General features: G+C 46.4%; 1 protein-coding gene across 10 annotated transcripts in view; it reads right to left on the bottom strand.

Moving 5' to 3' along the window:
- Dab1 (DAB adaptor protein 1) overlaps positions 1 to 18,240 on the bottom strand; it is a 1,142,636-nt gene that overhangs the window by 22,308 nt on the left and 1,102,088 nt on the right. For 8 of the 10 annotated variants that reach the window (XM_037203414.1, XM_037203415.1, XM_037203409.1 and 5 more), the window contains 3 exons: positions 5,089 to 5,139; positions 4,950 to 4,997; positions 477 to 539 (listed from right to left, as the gene is read on the bottom strand). In XM_037203414.1, the coding sequence (XP_037059309.1) occupies positions 477 to 539; positions 4,950 to 4,997; positions 5,089 to 5,139 (162 nt within the window). The remainder of the gene's footprint in view (positions 1 to 476; positions 540 to 4,949; positions 4,998 to 5,088; positions 5,140 to 18,240) is intronic. The other 2 variants (XM_028889917.2, XM_028889864.2) reach the window with 1 other exon arrangement.

Raw genomic sequence — 18,240 nt, 5'->3', positions numbered from 1 at the left:
TCAGGTACATGCTGACACACACCCTCTCATGCTTCCTGCCTTGTTGAGTTTCTTGTCCATATTCCTAACTCAGCTACCTGCTCTTGGTAGGCACAATCTACATGTCTTTTCCGTCTCCCTTCTTAGAGCATGAAGAGCAAACCACCAACTATGTCCTGTGGTTGCTGAATGCATGGTATCATTTATTTCTCAAATCAGAGGTGCTCATCTGAATTCTCTCTCCTTCATGGTAAAGGAGACTGAGGTTGAAGAGCAAGTCACAATGTCCTGTGGTTGCTGAATGCATGGTGTCATTTATTTCTCAAACCAGAGGTGTTTATCCAAATTTTTTCTCCTTCACAGTAAAGGAGACCGAGGTTCGAGAGCATTGGTTGAAATTTACCAGCCAGTCTCTCTCACCAAAGCCCAGACTGTGTCATTGTGTGGCTGGGGAAAAGGGGCCAGGCGGCAGGGCTCAGAGGGCGGTGCATACTTACAGGAGGAGAGGTTATATCAGGAGGGGTGGACATGTCTCCAAAAAGTTCTAATTGGGTCACAGCCTGAAAAGACACAGAGAGAATCATATCAGCAGGAGAGCAAATGCTGCTGGGCTTGCTTTAAAACGTTAGATTGTGAGAATATCCCTTCCTTCATGACATTTAAGATAAGAAAAATTTGCATTTATCCAATGGTGAGGCCAGTCGTTCACCACTGCATCTCATGGTCCCAAGGCAACACACTTGGATAGAACCAGAATCAATCTACTTCTCTGTGTCTAGCTGTTTTTCTAGGCTTCTTGAGTGCTACCCATTTGCTACAAGCAGTGTTAACAGCACTTCATCCTTATATACCATCAAACGCCAAAAACTATGGGCAGAAATGCAATCCTGAGACTGGTTTCTCTCAAGAGTGGAAACCACCCATCTAAAAACCACCCACCTGTAAGAATGACAAAGGATGACTACGGGGTCCTCTCCCAGTTAGTGCTCCCACAGCACTAGCCCTGAGAGCTAGGAACCATTATTCACATTTTCAGTAAAGAAACTGATTCGCATAGAGATTACACCAAGGTTATCTAGGTCAGGATGTCAGGATTTGTATTTTCTATAATAGAGAGCATGCAGGCAAACACGCATTCCTCCCGAAGTCTGTCTTTAGGATAAAAAATGTGGTTGGATGAAAAGAAAACATTTCATTTAATACCAGGAAGGGCATCAAAACCAGCCCAGTATACACACTATCAATCACTCCCAGGAACTCCATCCCTACAGACACTGGACCATCCATCTTCCCATCCATCATACGGGGTATGTGAGGGAGCCTGGCCATAGAGCAGAAGAACCCTTTTAAGATACACTTAGAAATTAATCTGCATACACTTTAGCTTCAGGGACCATAGGGATTCTTTGGCCAGGAACCAAATGTCCTTACTTAATTATGCAAAGCACATAATCACACACCTTGTACGAGCCTGTCCACTGAGCAAAAACTATTTTCCATTCATCTTCAGATCTTAAGTGAGGGCCTGTGATGCAGGCAGCCATAAAACCCAGTTACCAGAAGGCACAGGAAGATGTTGGCTGCCCTGCTACTCTGGTCCCCCACTGACACTCAGCTCTTGCATGGTCATAGTTGGATCTATAGGATTCATACCAAAAGAGGAATGACCATTTCTTCCAATGAGTGAGGCAGCTCTGAGCTCAGGAGAAGGCCCCATCATGGGGTGTGCATGTTGCTTCTAACCATTTCAAGCATCTCTTCCTCAGCTGGACGATGGAATTGATAATATCCCCTTATGTGTTATAGATTCACCATCCCTAATCTGAAAACACAAAACCTCAAATATTCCAAATCCCAGCATTCAGCATTCTAAGTGTTGATATGATGCCATAAGTGGAAAACTCCACACCGGACTCCTTGTAAGGGTCATGATAAAAATACTGGGACACTAAACACACTGTATGAAGTCACATACAAGGTATGGATAGAGGTTATATATGAGGCAGAAAGGAATTTTGTATTTAGACTTTGGTTCAGTCCCTAAGGTATGTCATTCTGAATATGTCAAAACAAAGTGTTTTACTGCTACCCAAGAACACAACATTCTCCCCTCAAACCTTGAAGAAGCATAAGGTGCTGGGCACAGCACTAGGTGTTAGGGTATAGAACGGAGAACAGCCAAATCTCAACTGCAGGGAGTGATGGTCTGTGGGGGATGGTAGTCCACAGATGCAGAGCCCTTGAAGGTAACATGACAGGAAGGGGTGACCCAAGTCTCCGTGGGGGCAACTAGAATCCAGTCTACGAGGGGCAGAGGATTTAGTCAGAGTTTTCCAAAGCCTGTCTCCAAATCCTACAGGAGGGGTACAGTTAGCCTGGTGACAAAGAAGATACATGAAACTCCACAAGCCAGGGAGAGCACTGGGGGAGGTGTTGTTTGGCTTGGTGCTCCCAGCATGCAGCTCTCCTGGGAGATGAGCGGACACGGGGACTGGTCAAGGCTGAGAGGCGCTTGTGTGCATCTCACGGTCTTCCCCAGCTCTCTCCTAACAGCTTTCCTCTCACACAGTGACAATCCAGCAGCTGGCGTGCACATGACAGCAGGGTGTGCTCCTAAATCTGGACTCTCTTATTTTCTTCTGCAAGCCTTCTTTGGTCCGCCAACAACATCTCCCCTGATAGGGCGAAACCTACCCTTCGGTTCCTTCTCCTTCCGCATAAAAGACTAACTACTTAATGAATTCAACTGAAGCTTCTGGGCTTCCTGGAGTTGGGATCTCCATGCTTATAAAACGGCTCTGAACTATTTTCAGCACTGGGAAAATATTAAAATGAAGTTAATAATTAAGTCACACAATTTACATCTCAAATGTGTTGAACTCACGGCATACTTTTACTAACATCGTAAAGATAATTTATTGGCTAATTTTCTCCTTAAGCACAACTTTTAAAATAACCTTCTTTCTTGAGATATAGCCCTTCTTCTTGCCAAATGATTTTCACTCAAGGATTAAACGAGAAAAACATGGGGAGGCATAAAACATAGGCTGTTATTTCGTTTCATTGGATTTGCTGTTTAAATAGAACCCCGAGTTAATTAAATTTTATAGAAAAAGGGGGTTCTTTGGCCATAAAATTAAAAATAATCTGAATAACCCCATATGATTGAGAATCAAGAACAGTATCTATTTTCACGGCCCTCCCCCATGTGAACTCCAGCCGCTTCCTTGTAACCTAATAAACCATGTTCCATCTGAAAATACTGTCCTCATCCATCATTTTAAAGGCCTCAAGAGAATAAAGCTAAGAGTTCACATTTGTAAAACACTTTACAGCTCAAAATAAGCTTTCCCATACATTATCATCATGTCTGACACTCCCTGAGCCCAGGAAAGTCAGCTCCATCGCCACCATCTGCACTTTACTGATGGGTTAACTGAGGCTGAGGTGAGTGACCCGCTTGGGATCAGCTGGGGAAAAGGAGTTCAGGGTGCATTGTCCTGCAGAGCAACCAGACCCCTTTTCAATCTTTCTGCTGATTCCCCAAGCCCTGGTCAGCTTTGTTTAATGGTGGTAGTTAGCTCTCTGATATCTCTAACCAGAAGCCAGGGTTCCCAAGGGACCTGCTATGGTACACACCCATGGGAGGCTATTTGCGGCTTCAGCTCCAGAAGTCTGCTCATGATAGAGGAGGGACCTACCTACCACCCAAGCATTGCAAAGGTCTTCTGTACAGATGTAACTATAGGTGGCAGATGTGTTTCTTGTAGAAGATACTGGATATTTTCCAATAGTAGGGGGAGTGAGGCTGAGGCTGCCATGGCCAGGGATGGAGATAAGACACTGACGCCCCTCAATATCTCCATCAGGCCTGACCCTGGCCTAGTCACTTTGATTTGAACAAGTGGCAATTTCTCAGGTATATAGAACACTGGAAAACTGCGGGCTCAAGGTTAGTCCCTGGCCCTTCTGTCAACATGATGGCAGTGAGTAGCCCTAGAACCCCCAGAGGGGAAGTTTCCATGACACAGTTGAAGAAGAATGAGATGTCCTGGGCTGGCCCCCAAAACACATTCTCTCAAAGGCTCAATCCCTATGTTTTGGGTACAGGAGATCCTGGGATCCTTTAGGAAACATACAGGGATTCTTATCATACATTGTCTACTGTGCCAAAAGAAGGGACGTAGAGACCTGAGGACAGCATGCTCCTGGCCCTGTTTTCAGGAGCTGGATGCTTTATGGAAGGCAGGCCTATGCAGTCAGCCCAAACAGTGCTAAGGAGGGCAGAGCACAGAGGATGAAAGGAAACCCATCCTTGGGCCTCTGCAGGAGCTCCTTCTGCAGTCACTCCTTCTTTTCCCCATTGCCTTCACACCTGTCTGTCAGGACACAAATAAAGATTTTGTTGTATCCTCCCCCACCCAGAATGTCTGCAATGTGTTAGGAGACCTCTAAAGTACTGGTTGAATGAAACTAAGAGATGCTATCTCCTTTCCATTTCCCCTTATGTTACACACACACACACACACACACACATACTTCCCTATCAGTATCTCATTACACACACACTCACTCACACACACTCCCCTATAAGTATCTCATTACACACGTGCACACACACGTGTGCGCACACACACACACACACACACACACACACACTTCCCTATCAGTATCTCATCACATACACATTCACATACATACACTCTCCTGTAAGTATCTCATCACACACACACACACACACACACACACCAAACCACACACACACACACACACACACACATACACCATTTGTACATACACTCTTACTACTGGACCCATGGCATCTTTAGTTTTCCTGTGAACATTGCAATGGGCACCTTTGAGCAGTACAGAATAGAATAATCGCCATTTATGCAGGTGGATGAGGACATGATGGGACACATGAGGATAGTCAGAAGAACTCTGATTTAACAGGACCCTGGAGGTCTTACCTTGGTTGCCTCAAGAAGCTCATCAAAATCCACTGACAGATTTCTGTTCTGTAACCACAAGGCATGATTGATGAACATGAAATGAATGATGGTCCAACAACATGAAACAGTTAAACAGACAGGGCCCTCTCCTTCTTACCGGCGTGGCTGCAGCAAAGCGCTCTTCAAAATCGTCCAATGGCTGGCTACTCTGCAAGTGCAAGGGATGATGAATGAGGAGGGAGTGAATGACACACAAATGACATGGATTTATGAGTTTAATGATGACGGTAGCCATGGTTTACACTCCCGTGGTCTCAAGTAGGCGGGAGCAGATTCTGATGTATGGGGAAAACCCTGGGATATGTTTTCAGCATAACTAGATGATAAAGCACAGGCCTGATTGGGAGATACAGCGACAGCATGTCTGTAACTCTAAAGTCCATCTTCCTGTAATTATGCACACCACTCAGCTTGGTGCAGCAGTGTCTATAGGTGAGAGCTAGGTGTCTACAGTGGACAGTCTTCCTTGAAAATGAAGATGTGCCATCATGTGATATTAGCCAAACTCAACTGTTTTTTATTGGCAATTCTTTTAGTTGTTAACAGTATACAAATAGTGAGTTCCATTATGACGTTTTCATATTTGTATGCATATACACACATATCTACACACACTCACTATCAACCAGTTGTAGCCATCTTTTGTGCCAGTTCTTCTCTTTACTCGGCAATCTCTTCCCATCCCGCTAAGCTCAGTGGTCCCTACTTTCCTAAGCCCAGCTGAATGCCGCCTCTGCCATGAGACTTCTTCCTCTTGGAGTCCTCAGCACCTCAGCTGCACCTGTTCTGTTGAGAGTTCTCTCATGTGTGCAATTCATTCCCAAATGCCCTGCAGCTCCCAAGGGAGGGTCTACCACATAGCACTGGCCAACAGGAATGAATGAATCTGCGTCTCCACAAGTGGCTGGCAGCTGGCCAAAACTAACTCTTCTCTAAACTTTTAATTCTACTGAATATATTATGTATCATACAAAATGTATAATATCTACCACACAGGCATATTTTTAATAACCTTGTTTTGGTCTATACATCCAAGCTAATTATTCTTTGGATAATTTCCAAGTAGCTCAATGTTAGTAGAGTCTGTATCTACTGGCATTCAAATTGAGGCATTGCGCACGTGCAGGGAGATGACAGTGCTTCCTAATTTTGAGTAGGGCTCGGTGTTGGCCATGGAGGAATGGGGAGACTGTTGTCCCCCATTTGCTAAAGTCGCCTTCACTCTGTCCACAGAAATTGTGACTGCTACTTCCCTCATTCCCATCCACAGGATGTAGAGCTGGGCAGGAGAATCAACATGCCCAGGACCACTGCCATTCAGAACACCCATTCATAAATCCTGCCACCTGTCTCCACCAGGGTCTGTCTCCCCATGGCTCACCTGTGGCGATGACAAGATGAAAAGTCACGATTCCAATAACTACAGAAAATACTCCTTCCACTCCTGTCGGCACTGATAATTATTAGTATTGTTATTTAGCCACAGGTGTGTGGGGCTGTGGGAAGAGAGCAACAGTCTAGGGGACCATGTAATCTATGGTGTGGCCTGGAAGGTTAAGGTTATGTCGCTACATCCCTTATAAATTCCAATACTCCTGGGGATTTATGGCAGGGCCCCTACCAACTAGCTCTGGGTCATAACTTTTAATAAAAACATTTTTTAGTGTCCAAAATCTCATTACATCTGTCCAATATAAAAAAGCAAATGGCTTCAGAACATGATGGATGAATTAAATAAATTTGAAAAACAGCCGGTGGTGGAGTCTCATAAAAGCCTCACCATGTCCCACATAATGAAAACGTGGGAGGACTTCCAGCGTCGCACACAGCTGTCACCTTCCTGGTGACAGAAGAGGTGGCCTCTGGGGAGTTGCAGAGGTGAGGTGTGATGGGTGATTTCTGTACATTCAGAAGAAGATCAGTCTAGGAATCTAGATAAATATATCTATCTATGTATAAATGCATAGATATCTACCTATGATAGATAGATAGAGTTAGTCATGCCACCTCTTGGCCACATGACTCTGGAAGTCAAGGAGCCTCACTTTTCTCAATTTTTAGGTAGTGCATACCTAAAAACAAGCCATTCTCTGAGTCTTACTGAGATATATGTACAGTTTTGTTTGGTATTAGGCACAATGTAGATGTTCAATAAACCAGAGCCATTATTTAGTATCATCTTCTATCTCTTAGTTCATTTTAACAACATTTCTACACAGGCTTTATAACGTGAGGAAACTATTGTTACATGGTGTCTGGGACTAGAATGAGTAACCTCTAGTCTGTTCTTGACTCCATTTCCTTCTCCTGGCCTTGTTCCTAGGCAGTTTCACCAGACCATCTTCTTCCAGGTGGTATCTCTGATACCTTTGGTCCTGTGCTGTCGGACTCTGCCTTGGTCAATGCCCCAGGCCCCTCCCTCCTGTCTGGTGTGGCCGTAGGTGACAGTGCACTCCATCTGGCCAGTGGAGAGGCCCTTCTATGCAACGACCCCTTTCCCAGCCGTGACTCGTGTCTAGGGCCTGGAATCCATCCCCTTGCTTTCCACACTCCCAGCACTTGCTTTACCCACACTTAACACTATGTTTACAGCTTGGCTTAGCAATTATCTTCAATGATCACTCTTAAAAACTAAAAAAAAAAAAGTGACAAATATACCAGGACCTCACATTCTGAGAAGAGATTTAAGGGACTATATTCTCCTACACTGTTTCAGTATTCTTCATAAAGACACCAAAATAAAGTTCCCATGGGGAGTTTCCTTTCCCATAGTAGGGGCATGATGGTTCCACCACTGAGGAACGGGAGAAGGGGGATCAGATTGATGGTGCCCTTGCAGTAAAAATGACTGTGGATGAGATAGGATGTGGGGCACAGATATCAAAAACGATGAAATCATATTTATGGCTGACAAGTCAGGAACTTGACATGGTTTATAATATAATCTTGGGCTGCAGAGCACAATCCTGTGGGGAGGCGTTGACAAAACTCTGAGACCTGAGCCCCGGTCTCTGATCTCTGATTCTGCTGGAGGGGAGGGTATGGGGGGGGCAGCTGATTTTGCCACAATTCCACAGATCCTCAGTGACTCTGATGTGTGACTGGCTTTTCAAATTGCTGTGCTGGGGAATGAATTCTCTTCAGGAATAATCAGTGAGCATCCTACTGGGAGAACCAAAGGCATCTTGATTGATTAGGTAATGGATTAATTAATGACTTCAACAAACATTCCCAGTGTATTTCCCACCTGCCAGGACCTAGGCAGGTGCTGGAGACACGGTGATGACTAACTAATACATGGTCTGTGCTCTCAGCAGGGCCAAGATATGTGGTCCTTGTTGTCCGAGGTGGACAGGAGTGCTCATATGGGAGGACACAGGCTTTTAGATCTAAACTAGGACCTAGGCCAAGGCTGCAAAAGAATCAATTCGATTATCCATTTAGAGGGCCCAGGAGGAATGGATTAACTTAAGTGATTTGTAACTGCGCACAGGTGGGTAGTATTAAGGACACCTAGTGATTACAGGCACCCGAATGCATGCTACTTTCCTGAATGCATGATTTAACAAGCAAGGCACATGCTAATTAAGACTAATTCTCATTGGGATACTAGCAGCTTATTCTCCGCACCACCTTCAGCAGAGAGGGGATGGCCACTTCCTACTTCTTAGGAGACAGTCAAGAAAAGCTCTGCTTGGCAACTGAACAATAGGGTAGGGGCAGCCGAGGCAGGATGACAAGCTGTGATATTGACTTGGGATTCTACCCCAGAGCAGCAGTGTCTGGTAGAACTTTCTATGATGATGGAAAGTCCTGCATCTCTCCTGTCCAATCTGGAGAGAGGCATATGCTAGCTTCTGCAGATATGCTTAATGGGAGTGAACTGGAAAACTTCCTTTGGATCAGTTTCAACTTAAGTAGCCATGTGTGGCTAATGACAGGCACAGGAGCTAACACAACTAGACAGAAAATGTATGAAAAAGGAAGAGGTCAGCCATACTTCCAGTGATGGCCACTTTCTCAACACTTAGACATCTCATCTATGTGCAGTTTCTTCAATTCTTTTGGAGGATCTTCCACACTTGCACTGACTGGAATTCTTCCTTGGGAGACTTCAGTTCCTTGCTATGTCTAGGCAGTACCATGAAATCATCAAATTCAGTTTGCACTGATAGCAGCCGCTTTCTGGATCTCAGATTTCTCCTTGTCTGGGCTAAGCCAGAGCCAGGTACTTGTGGGACGTTTAAAGGTAAGTTTCACGTGGAAATTCATGAAGCCTCATCAACAATCAAATGAAATAGAATTCCAGTTAATGCCCGAGCGTGCCAGGCCTTACAAGATGTGCGGCTTGACACTCTTGCTAGACTCAATGCCACAGTCTAATGGCGGTGGCGGGGGGTTGTCTAGTGCTAGCATGGAGACCTGGCTTTGGGGTGACTGAAATCCTGTCTCTAATTACCCCATACTGGGACTCCTTTTGCAGCCCAAAGCCCTTCTTCCTCCAGCTACTGTCTCAGGACAGTTCTGAGGAATGTCTGGAAGCTTGATGGGACATGCTTGAATGCCGTCACGAAGATGGCATCCTTCTTCAAAGAGCACATGCTAGGCTATGTCTATAGTCCCTCAGACAACAAAACAGGACCTCTTACTTCCTGGAAGTTGCACTTTGCGGTTGTTGTTGTTGCTCTTTTGAGATTTTGAGAGAAGGTCTTGCTATGTTCTTCTAGTCTGGAACTGTGTAGAACAAGCTTTGTAGTCATCCTCCTGCCTCTGCCTTCTGAGACCGGAGTGTTGGGTTTACAGGTGTGTGCCACCATGCCTGGCTTGACTGTGCTGGCATTGTGAGAAGTGATGAAGGGGACAGAGCTCACCCAGGACACCAAGCAGACCTCAGAAGACTCCTGTGAAGGAGCAGGAAGAGCCCAGGCAAAGACTCCAAGTCCACATTCATTATCTTCCCATTTTCAACTCATGGGAAGAAAACCCAATGTGCCTGCATTTCAAAGCAGAGCGGCTTAAAGGAGAAGAACGGATGGTTTTAGGAGACAGGGGAGTGGAAGGAGATGTAGGAACAGCAGCTTCAGTACAAAATGCTGTCCCTTGTCTGGCCACAGCCTGGGGAAGCGCCTTCAGTCCTGAAACCTATGTCGTGCCTCCTCCCCACCCCCAAACAGGGCTGAGGGTGCGAAAGGAGGGGGAAGGGAGGAGAGGTTAGAATATAAGAGGGAAGGAGAGGGGGAAAGGGAGGGGAGGAAAGGGAGGAATGTGGGAGGAGGGAAGGAATGGGGAAAAGGAAGGAGAGGAGAGAGAAGGGGATGGAGTGAGGGAAGGGAAGGGGATGAGAGGGAGAGAGGGAGGGACGGAGGGGGGAGGGATGGAGGAAGGGAAGGGGGAAAGAAAAGGAAGCCAGAAAAGAGAGATAGAAGGAGGGCAGAAAGAAGGGAGGTGCTATGGTTTGGCAGGTGCTATGGTTTGAATGTTTTGAGCTCCTAAGAGTTTATTATGGTTAAAGCTAGACCCCCAGGGTGGACCTGGGGGGTGGTGAGGGAATCCAACAGGAGGAGTCCCTACCAGGAGGTTCCTAGGTCACTCAGGGTTGAGGTATTTCTCATGAAGCCTTTTCAGTAGTTTGTGTGTGAGCCTTTGAGCTGTCGACAGACAGATGTGCTGACCCAGCCACTCTCTGCTCCTGCCCAAGAGAAGTACTTGTTCCGACATCAGGCTCCTTGTGGCTCCTCGCCACTCGGCAGGGGCCTCCAAAAACTAGGGGCAAACACATCTTTCCTCTTTTAAAATCCAGTTGCTGCCAGGAGCAAAGTGAAGGTGACAAAGAGATGAGGGTGAGCAGGTGCCAGGCATGGGGAGCACTGGTCCAGGGCAACAACAAAGCCAGCTGGTGAAGAAACCAAAGGTGGGGAATGGCCTTCCCAATACAGACAGCCAGGCTCCTGCTTGTCATCTTTCCCCCACTTTTGAACAGGGACAAGAGTGGACTGTTCTGGATCCACCCCATCAAACTCTTTTCTCTTCTTGCCACCTCTGACATGAAAACTATATAAACTGATGACCTGACTGCTCCACGGTATGTATAAGGGGAAGGTTTTCACTGGAGATAATGCAGGAGAGAACCGCCAGCGGTGTCTGGAAGAACCAGAGCAGAGAGAAAGAAGCAGACGGAACATGGCCAGAGACTGGACCTGGCCATGCTAGAAGCAGAGAGATAGAGAGATGAAAATTAAGCGTGTGGGCAAAAGAAGAGCTAGGTACTTGTGATATGGAGGGAACATGGGGAACAGCATGTGTTTTGGCATGCTAATAGGCATTACAGATAACTATTGTTCCTTCTGCCAGTGAAAGGGAACATGACTCCTTTGGCAAAGGGGGACTTGCTTCACAAATTCCTAAGAAATGTTTGTTTGTCTCCTCCTCCTCCTCCTCCTCCTCCTCCTCCTCTTCCCTCCCTCCCTCCCTCCTTCCCTCCTTCCCTCCCTCCCTCCCTCCCTTCCTTCCTTCCTTCCTTTTTTTGTCTTGTTCTTTTGTTTTACCACCAGAACTTGGGGAAAGAAAGTTTCCTTTGGATGTGACACAGAGACTCCAGGCTTTTATGCCTAAAATTTCTCAAACATACCCAATATAAAAATATAGATGGGAATAAGGTTTATGGAACCATTTACAGGCTAGTAATGATTCTGTGGTGAGATACAAACAGCTGGATATCAGTGACAAAGTGAAGGAGTTGTGGACTGTCTTGGCTGAGAAATGATGGTACTAGTGTTTGGGTAAGTGGGGGTGGTGATGGTAATGCCTGCCATGTGACTGAGAGTCATGTGTTCCTCCAAGCCATGTCCACCTACTAATCACCTATGACCCACTAAGTGTCTACCATGGTCCCTCCCTTCTATCAAAAGGGAAACAAGAGAAACCAGGCAATTTACACACTGCCAGGGTCATTAATGAGACAATTCACACACAGCCTTTAGTATGTGGTACCCAGTGAAAAGTCCTGACACGACTCAAGCGCATAGTACTACTTCCTACCCACTGTCTGTACCATTGAACACAGCATCCAGCTCAGTCTCAATAGGTGGGTATTGCAGGATGCCGGGAAGTCTTTGAGCCACGGCACATTAGGGAATAGATGGTGGTGACGGTGGGATCCTACAGGCACAGGGATGATGCAGCTATTCCAGTGGTGACAGTAAGAGGGCTAGTGATGGGCTGGGGCGGAAGCACTGGGAACCCTGTAGCTGTTCAGTTGCTGAGGAAGGACTGTGCACCAGCACTCCTATAGACTTCCAGGACCTCTGTCCAGTCTGTGACCTCATGTGGAAGCCAGAAGATCCAACATCAACAGGAGGACTTAGAGCTTCCTGTTCCCCTCCTTTGGCTGGAGGAGCAGGCTCAGAGACGGCTCTGCTGTTTTTAAATGGCTTCAGACATTACAGGCCGACTCGTCCAGGGGCAGTGAGATCAGAAAACTAGAAACTGGAGGGGAATGGTTTCCAAAAGCTCAGTTATTTCTTCCTAACTCTTTCTTCCTTTCTCCTTTCTCCTTTTAAAAATCTATTATCTTGTGTCCACATTAGCCAAAACTCAAGGAGTTTTCAAAACCTCCTAACAAGATTTGGCATGGCTTCAGGACTTGCAAAGGGAGCGAAGTGGAGTCACAGGAATGTGAAATTGGCTCCTGTCAGCAGGCTGACAGGCTCTCAGCCCACTTCTCAGGCAGAGGGCAGGACACACAGCAGAGCCCATCACTTCCCTTGATGCTATGTCTTCTTGGGGAGACCACTGCTGAGGTCCAGATGGTCCCCAAATGGTAACAAGAAATATTGGATGAAGTTGAGCCCAAACCGAGTGGCAAGAGGCGGAATACGAGCAAATGAGAGGCAATCACAAACAGAGCGATGTCACAGCAAAGGAAAAAAATAGCCGGCAGCCCTTGCCTGCTGATCTGACAGCCGCTCCTTGCAACATGGTTTCCCTTCCTTCTCCACAGGACAGCAGCTTACAAACATGGGAATTCGTTTCACTATTTGGTCTTCTTTCTTGGATTTGCTTCTCATGAATCTGATGACCTGCGAACTCGCCCAAGTGTCTACCACGAGAGCCACGCACCAAGACGCCCTTGAGCTGCCCCTCTGAGCTACAGCAAGTGAGGTTAGGGAAAACTGCAGATGACTAACTCAAGTCACGGTGCAGGAGGTGTCGCAACAGGGAACCATGCCGAGCATTTTCACAGAGAATGTGCCGTTTCCAGTCACAACGCCATTCACAGAACAGAAGCCAACACCAGCCACGGGGAACAGTCAAAGAAAGCTTTCTGTCATAGCTGCAACAGAATCTTCCAAGTTCACTCATCCCTTGAATTCTTTGTGGCAACATTAGGGAGCTGCTCATCTCCTGAGGTCATGATGAACATGATCTTGGGTCTTAATTAGGGTTACCATTGCTGTGATGAAACACCACAATCAAAATCAAGTTGGGGAGGAACGGGCTTATTCGGCTTAACCTTCCACATCACTGTTCATTATCAAAGGAAGTCAGGACAGGGACTCAAAAAGGGCAGGAACTTGAAGGTAGGAGCTGATGCAGAGGCCATGGAGGGGTGCTGCTTACTGGCTTGCTCCCTGCGGCTTGCTCAGCCTGCTTTCTTACAGAACGCAGAACTACCAGCCCAGGGATAGCATTATTGACAATGGGCTGGGTCCTCTGCCATCAATTACTAATTAAGAAAATGTCTTACAGCTAGTTCTTATGAAGGAATTTTCTTAGTTGAGGTTCCCACTGCTCATATAACTTTAGCTTATGTCAAGTTGACAAAAAACTATTCAGCACATTTCCCAAATTTGTTTTTTTGTTCATCTTCTGGTTTCTACACAGGCGCCAACACATATCTAGAAACTGAAACTCCAGGCATACAACTTTTATGTGTGAGTTAGTTCCTGCTGTTATGGTAATCAGGAGTTTGAGAAAAATTAACTTAGAAAAGGCAGAGCTGGGCATAATGGATCATAATGGTTACTCTGGAGGACTGTGTAGCTAGTGAATGAAGATGACCTCACACAGACACGTTTCCTCACCTGTTGTAGTGTGGATCCTGTGAGACTCTTTAAGTAAAAACAGTCTATCTTGGGTAGTGCCACAGTTGGTTGGCACTGTTATTTCTCTCTCTCTCTCTCTCTCTCTCTCTCTCTCTCTCTCTCTCTCTCTCTCACACACACACACACACACACACACACACTCCTCTCAAGCAAACCTCCAAATGTAGACTAGAGAGGAAACAATGGCTCAAACAGTAACATTGAGACCTCATGTCTTCTTGGCCCGGCAGAAGGTTGTACAGGGCAAGGGCAATTCCAGCTGATGTTCAGATGGATCTTCTCTACGTGCAGCAGACACTATTCTAAGCACTTTCATGTAGTAACTAATATGATCACAATTGACGTGGGCACTATCACTACCCCCATTTTCAGAGGCAGAAGCAGAAGCATAAGAAGCCTAATCACTTGTCCCATGTCACACAGCAAGAAAATGGCAGAGTGGGCTAGCTTTGGAATACACACACTTAAGTATTAGGCTCTAGCGAAGATGGCAAAAGCTAAAAGATGATCTATGGCATAAGACCAAGGTAAGTGGCAAGGTGTTGGAAGGAACAGACATGAGGGCTGTTTTTTGGAGCCAGCTCTAATACAGGACAGCCTGGTCCTTGTGGAAGGTGTGGCCAGCTGATATAAGTGTCAGCTCCCCAGAGATGCTTAAAGAAGAGGGCCAGGACACCTGGGTGAAGGTGCAGAGAACAACATGCAAACAGCCAAAGGGACAAGGCAGAGACTGGACAGTACAGGAACAGGAAGGAGAAACCGCAACCGTGGGCTGAGAGTGTGCAAGGTGGGAAGGAGGAACATTCTAAGAGATGAGGATGGAGATGTTACTAACTCACATGGGAGAAAATGGTGATAAACTGACAGAACTATAAGCAAAATTGGAGGAAGTGTCATAAAACGTGAGCAAGAATGTCCCCATCACAGGAGACCTTCCAGAGACAGACCTTCCTCTACTGCTAGCATCTGGCTTTCAATCGTTTTGTGCATGCCACAGACAAAATAATAGTTGCCATGTTCATTAAACTGCATAAACTCATGGAGGGTTCGAGTCCATTGTTGGGGCTTGGGAAGTCTCATAGAAACACACACGCTTCATCATATCTATGAGGGTAGGGCTGGAAGTGTTGATTTTAAAAGTCACACAGGACAGACCTGCCACGCAGTCTTTGGAATCACAGGGGCAGCTGTGAAGTCCTGAGCACAGCCCCGACCCTGGCAAGGAGTCAGCAAAGGCTGACTTCATGTTTCCTCTCTGGGCTGCTGCAGAAAATAAGCTTTGTGTTCCCTTCAGTTGGGACTGTCACTGATATATATGTCCTCATGCCTCATGATCCTTCATTTAGCTCTTGTTCTTTTTTTTTTCTTTGACGAGAGTTTGTTCATTACTCTTCTGTAACCACTAATAACGGCAGTTAGGGAGAGAGAAAGAAGCACAACAGGATGATTTATCCAGAGCAGCGGAATTACTGTATGGAGAGAGAAGGCGCGTCAGCACCGATGGATATTTATGGGGAAGCTGTATATTACAGCTTTGCTCGTTAAGATGCTGTAGTTAAGATTCTGTGAATGTTAATGATCTGTATTAGAGGAATAATGACGGATTCACAGCAGCAGCAGTAGCAGTTAACGGATACCCCACACACCAGATCTCCTAGTCCCTTGATGGATGTTGCAGAAGGAGCAGCCGCGCACGGCACCTGTGCGTGGAAGAGCCCGCTGTCCTTCCTTCTGCACAGGAAGTGCCACCCACAAAAAGCTGCAGGAGCAAGATGGCCAGAAGCCTCCAGCTTTTGGGTCTCAAGCATTCTGGTTTTAGAGGCTACGTGATTCAGCAGAAAAAAAAATGCACCTGTTTGGGGCAGCGTAGCCCAAGACCCTGGTTTGCCCAAGGCAGACCTTATTTATGCCTGTTGTGCTGATGTAATTGTTAATAGCGACCCTCCTCCCCTTTCATTTGGAAGTAGACCAGTTTGGAGAATAAACTAGGTCACCCTAGCTTCAGGGTCAAAGAAGTGGATGAGAGAGACAACTTAGCCGTGTTTCTTGTGGCTGTACTTAGCGATTTAATGCTCTGGTTCCTCAGCACCCCACTGGATGTGGAGGACACCCACTGTTATAGTACTTTGGGACAATTTTGAAATAACAACGCATGGTGCCTAGAACAGTGGGGTGCTCGATATTTGTTATTAATACTTATTTGTCATCCCTGCTGTGGTGGCTTCCAAGGACTCGGGTATTTGAGGAATTGGTCCCTAGTAGGGGGTGCTGCTTTGGGTAAGTTTAGGAGTACAGCTTTGCTGGAGGAAGTGCGTCACCGGTAGTAGGCTTTGAAACAATATGGCCCCACCCCACTTCCAGTTTACTCTCTGGTTCATGCTTGTGGAGGACATGTGAGCTCTCAGCTTCCTGCTCTGGCTGGCATGCTTGCCCGCCACACCTCCTCACCATGATGGACTCTTATGGCTCTGGAAGAATAAACCAAAATAAACTCTTCCATAAGTCACTATTGGTCATGGAGTTTTATCACAGCCACAAAAAAGTAACTAATGTGCTTGACAGGAAGGACTGGTTGTGTCTCTTCCTCCTCCAACTAATAGGCTTGAGTCCTACATTTCAATGTGGCTTTCTCCTTCTCCCTCTCTCCCTCCCCCTCTTCCCTAGCCCACATGCATGGGCCATGGTAGGCCGTCTACATCTAAAGGACAATCCTCACCTTGATCCGGGACTTTGCAGCCTGTATGGCTGCAAACTGTTGCTTCTATTGCTTAGGCCATCTTGCCTCTGGTGCTGTGTTGTGACAGCTGAAGGGATGCCACCCAAACCCAGAGTTCTGGTGCCACTATAGCTTCAATACCATCCTGGGCTGTCAGTTGAAGCTGACCAGAGACCTTAGGGCCTAGGGCTCTCCACGCCATCTCATCCACTCAAGCAGACTGAAAGCACCCTAGCAATTGAAGCAGATGTCACTCACCCACACGTCTTAAAGCGCTTAGTAGAGTCTACATGATGGCTGACAATAATAACCATAACCAATGTTTACTGAGCACTTACTATGTACCAGGTACTGCTGTAAATGTCTTACATGAATTGTTTTATTTAAAACTCAAAAACCTCTCTGAGGCAGGTGCCACAGCCATTGTCCACATTTAGCAGGTGGACACACTGAGGCAAAGGGAAGCCACGGTTTGCAACATCTGGTAATGGACGGGCACAGATTCCAAGCCAAGGTAACCGGGCTGCAAAGCTCACGCTCACCTGAGTCCCTCTATCTCCTACCAGTTCAATCTAGTTTATGACACAATGCCACTGTAATGCCACCACTCTCTCAGTCTCCACAATGACACAAGGAAGTGGCCCTCCACATTGTGTCAACTAGTCACTAGAAAATCAAGCCATTTCCTGAGAGTAATATAGCTAAGAAGTAGAAGGCCCTGATTTCATGTTCTCTCTGTTGTCCTAACGTCTCCCAATTTATGCAAATCCAAGTTCAAGACGGGACATACTCTGAAGGACCTCTGCCTCTGTCTCCCAACTTCCATGCACAGAATTAACTAGCAGAATCTCTGGACAATGGCTTCCAGACTATTCTCCCTCCATCGTTTAGAATCTTCTATGCCTTAGAGTATACCCTTCAGAAGATGTACCCCTGGTGAGAAAGTCTTGAGACATATTTTCCTTTTGGCCTGCTTCTATAGCAGCCTGCCCAGCATGTTTCATACCAACAAAGGCTCCAAGGGTTCTACGAAAAGTCTGAAGAACACTCCTCTGGGACTCAGTGGCAGGTATTGTGGCAGAGGAATTGGGTGGTCATTGTTTTGATTCAGAAATGATTTTCCAATGCACTAGCTAGCAAACATGATGCCAGGCAGCTAGGCAGGCAACACTGGCACCTTTCTCCACTGCCATCCATGGACATCGAGATTCAGGAGTGACTTGACAGTGAGCTGCCTACAACCCTGTTAGATTCAACTCTCCACTAACTCACCCAGTTTTCCTACCTTGGGACAAAAGGCTAGATTTCACTCAAATGAGTAACTTTATATAACTCAAATTGGAGTCCCAGAGGAAGAGGAGAGGGATTGCTGCTGTCTTTGGCTAGAACAGGTAGACAGCTGGTGGTTAAGATGGATGCAAGAGTGTTC

The sequence above is a fragment of the Peromyscus leucopus genome, chromosome 2, assembly GCF_004664715.2.
Source record: "Peromyscus leucopus breed LL Stock chromosome 2, UCI_PerLeu_2.1, whole genome shotgun sequence".
NCBI classification, from domain to species: Eukaryota; Metazoa; Chordata; class Mammalia; order Rodentia; family Cricetidae; genus Peromyscus; species Peromyscus leucopus.
The sequence above is the reverse complement of the archived record's forward strand: the minus strand, read 5'-3'. Positions and strand labels throughout refer to the sequence as shown.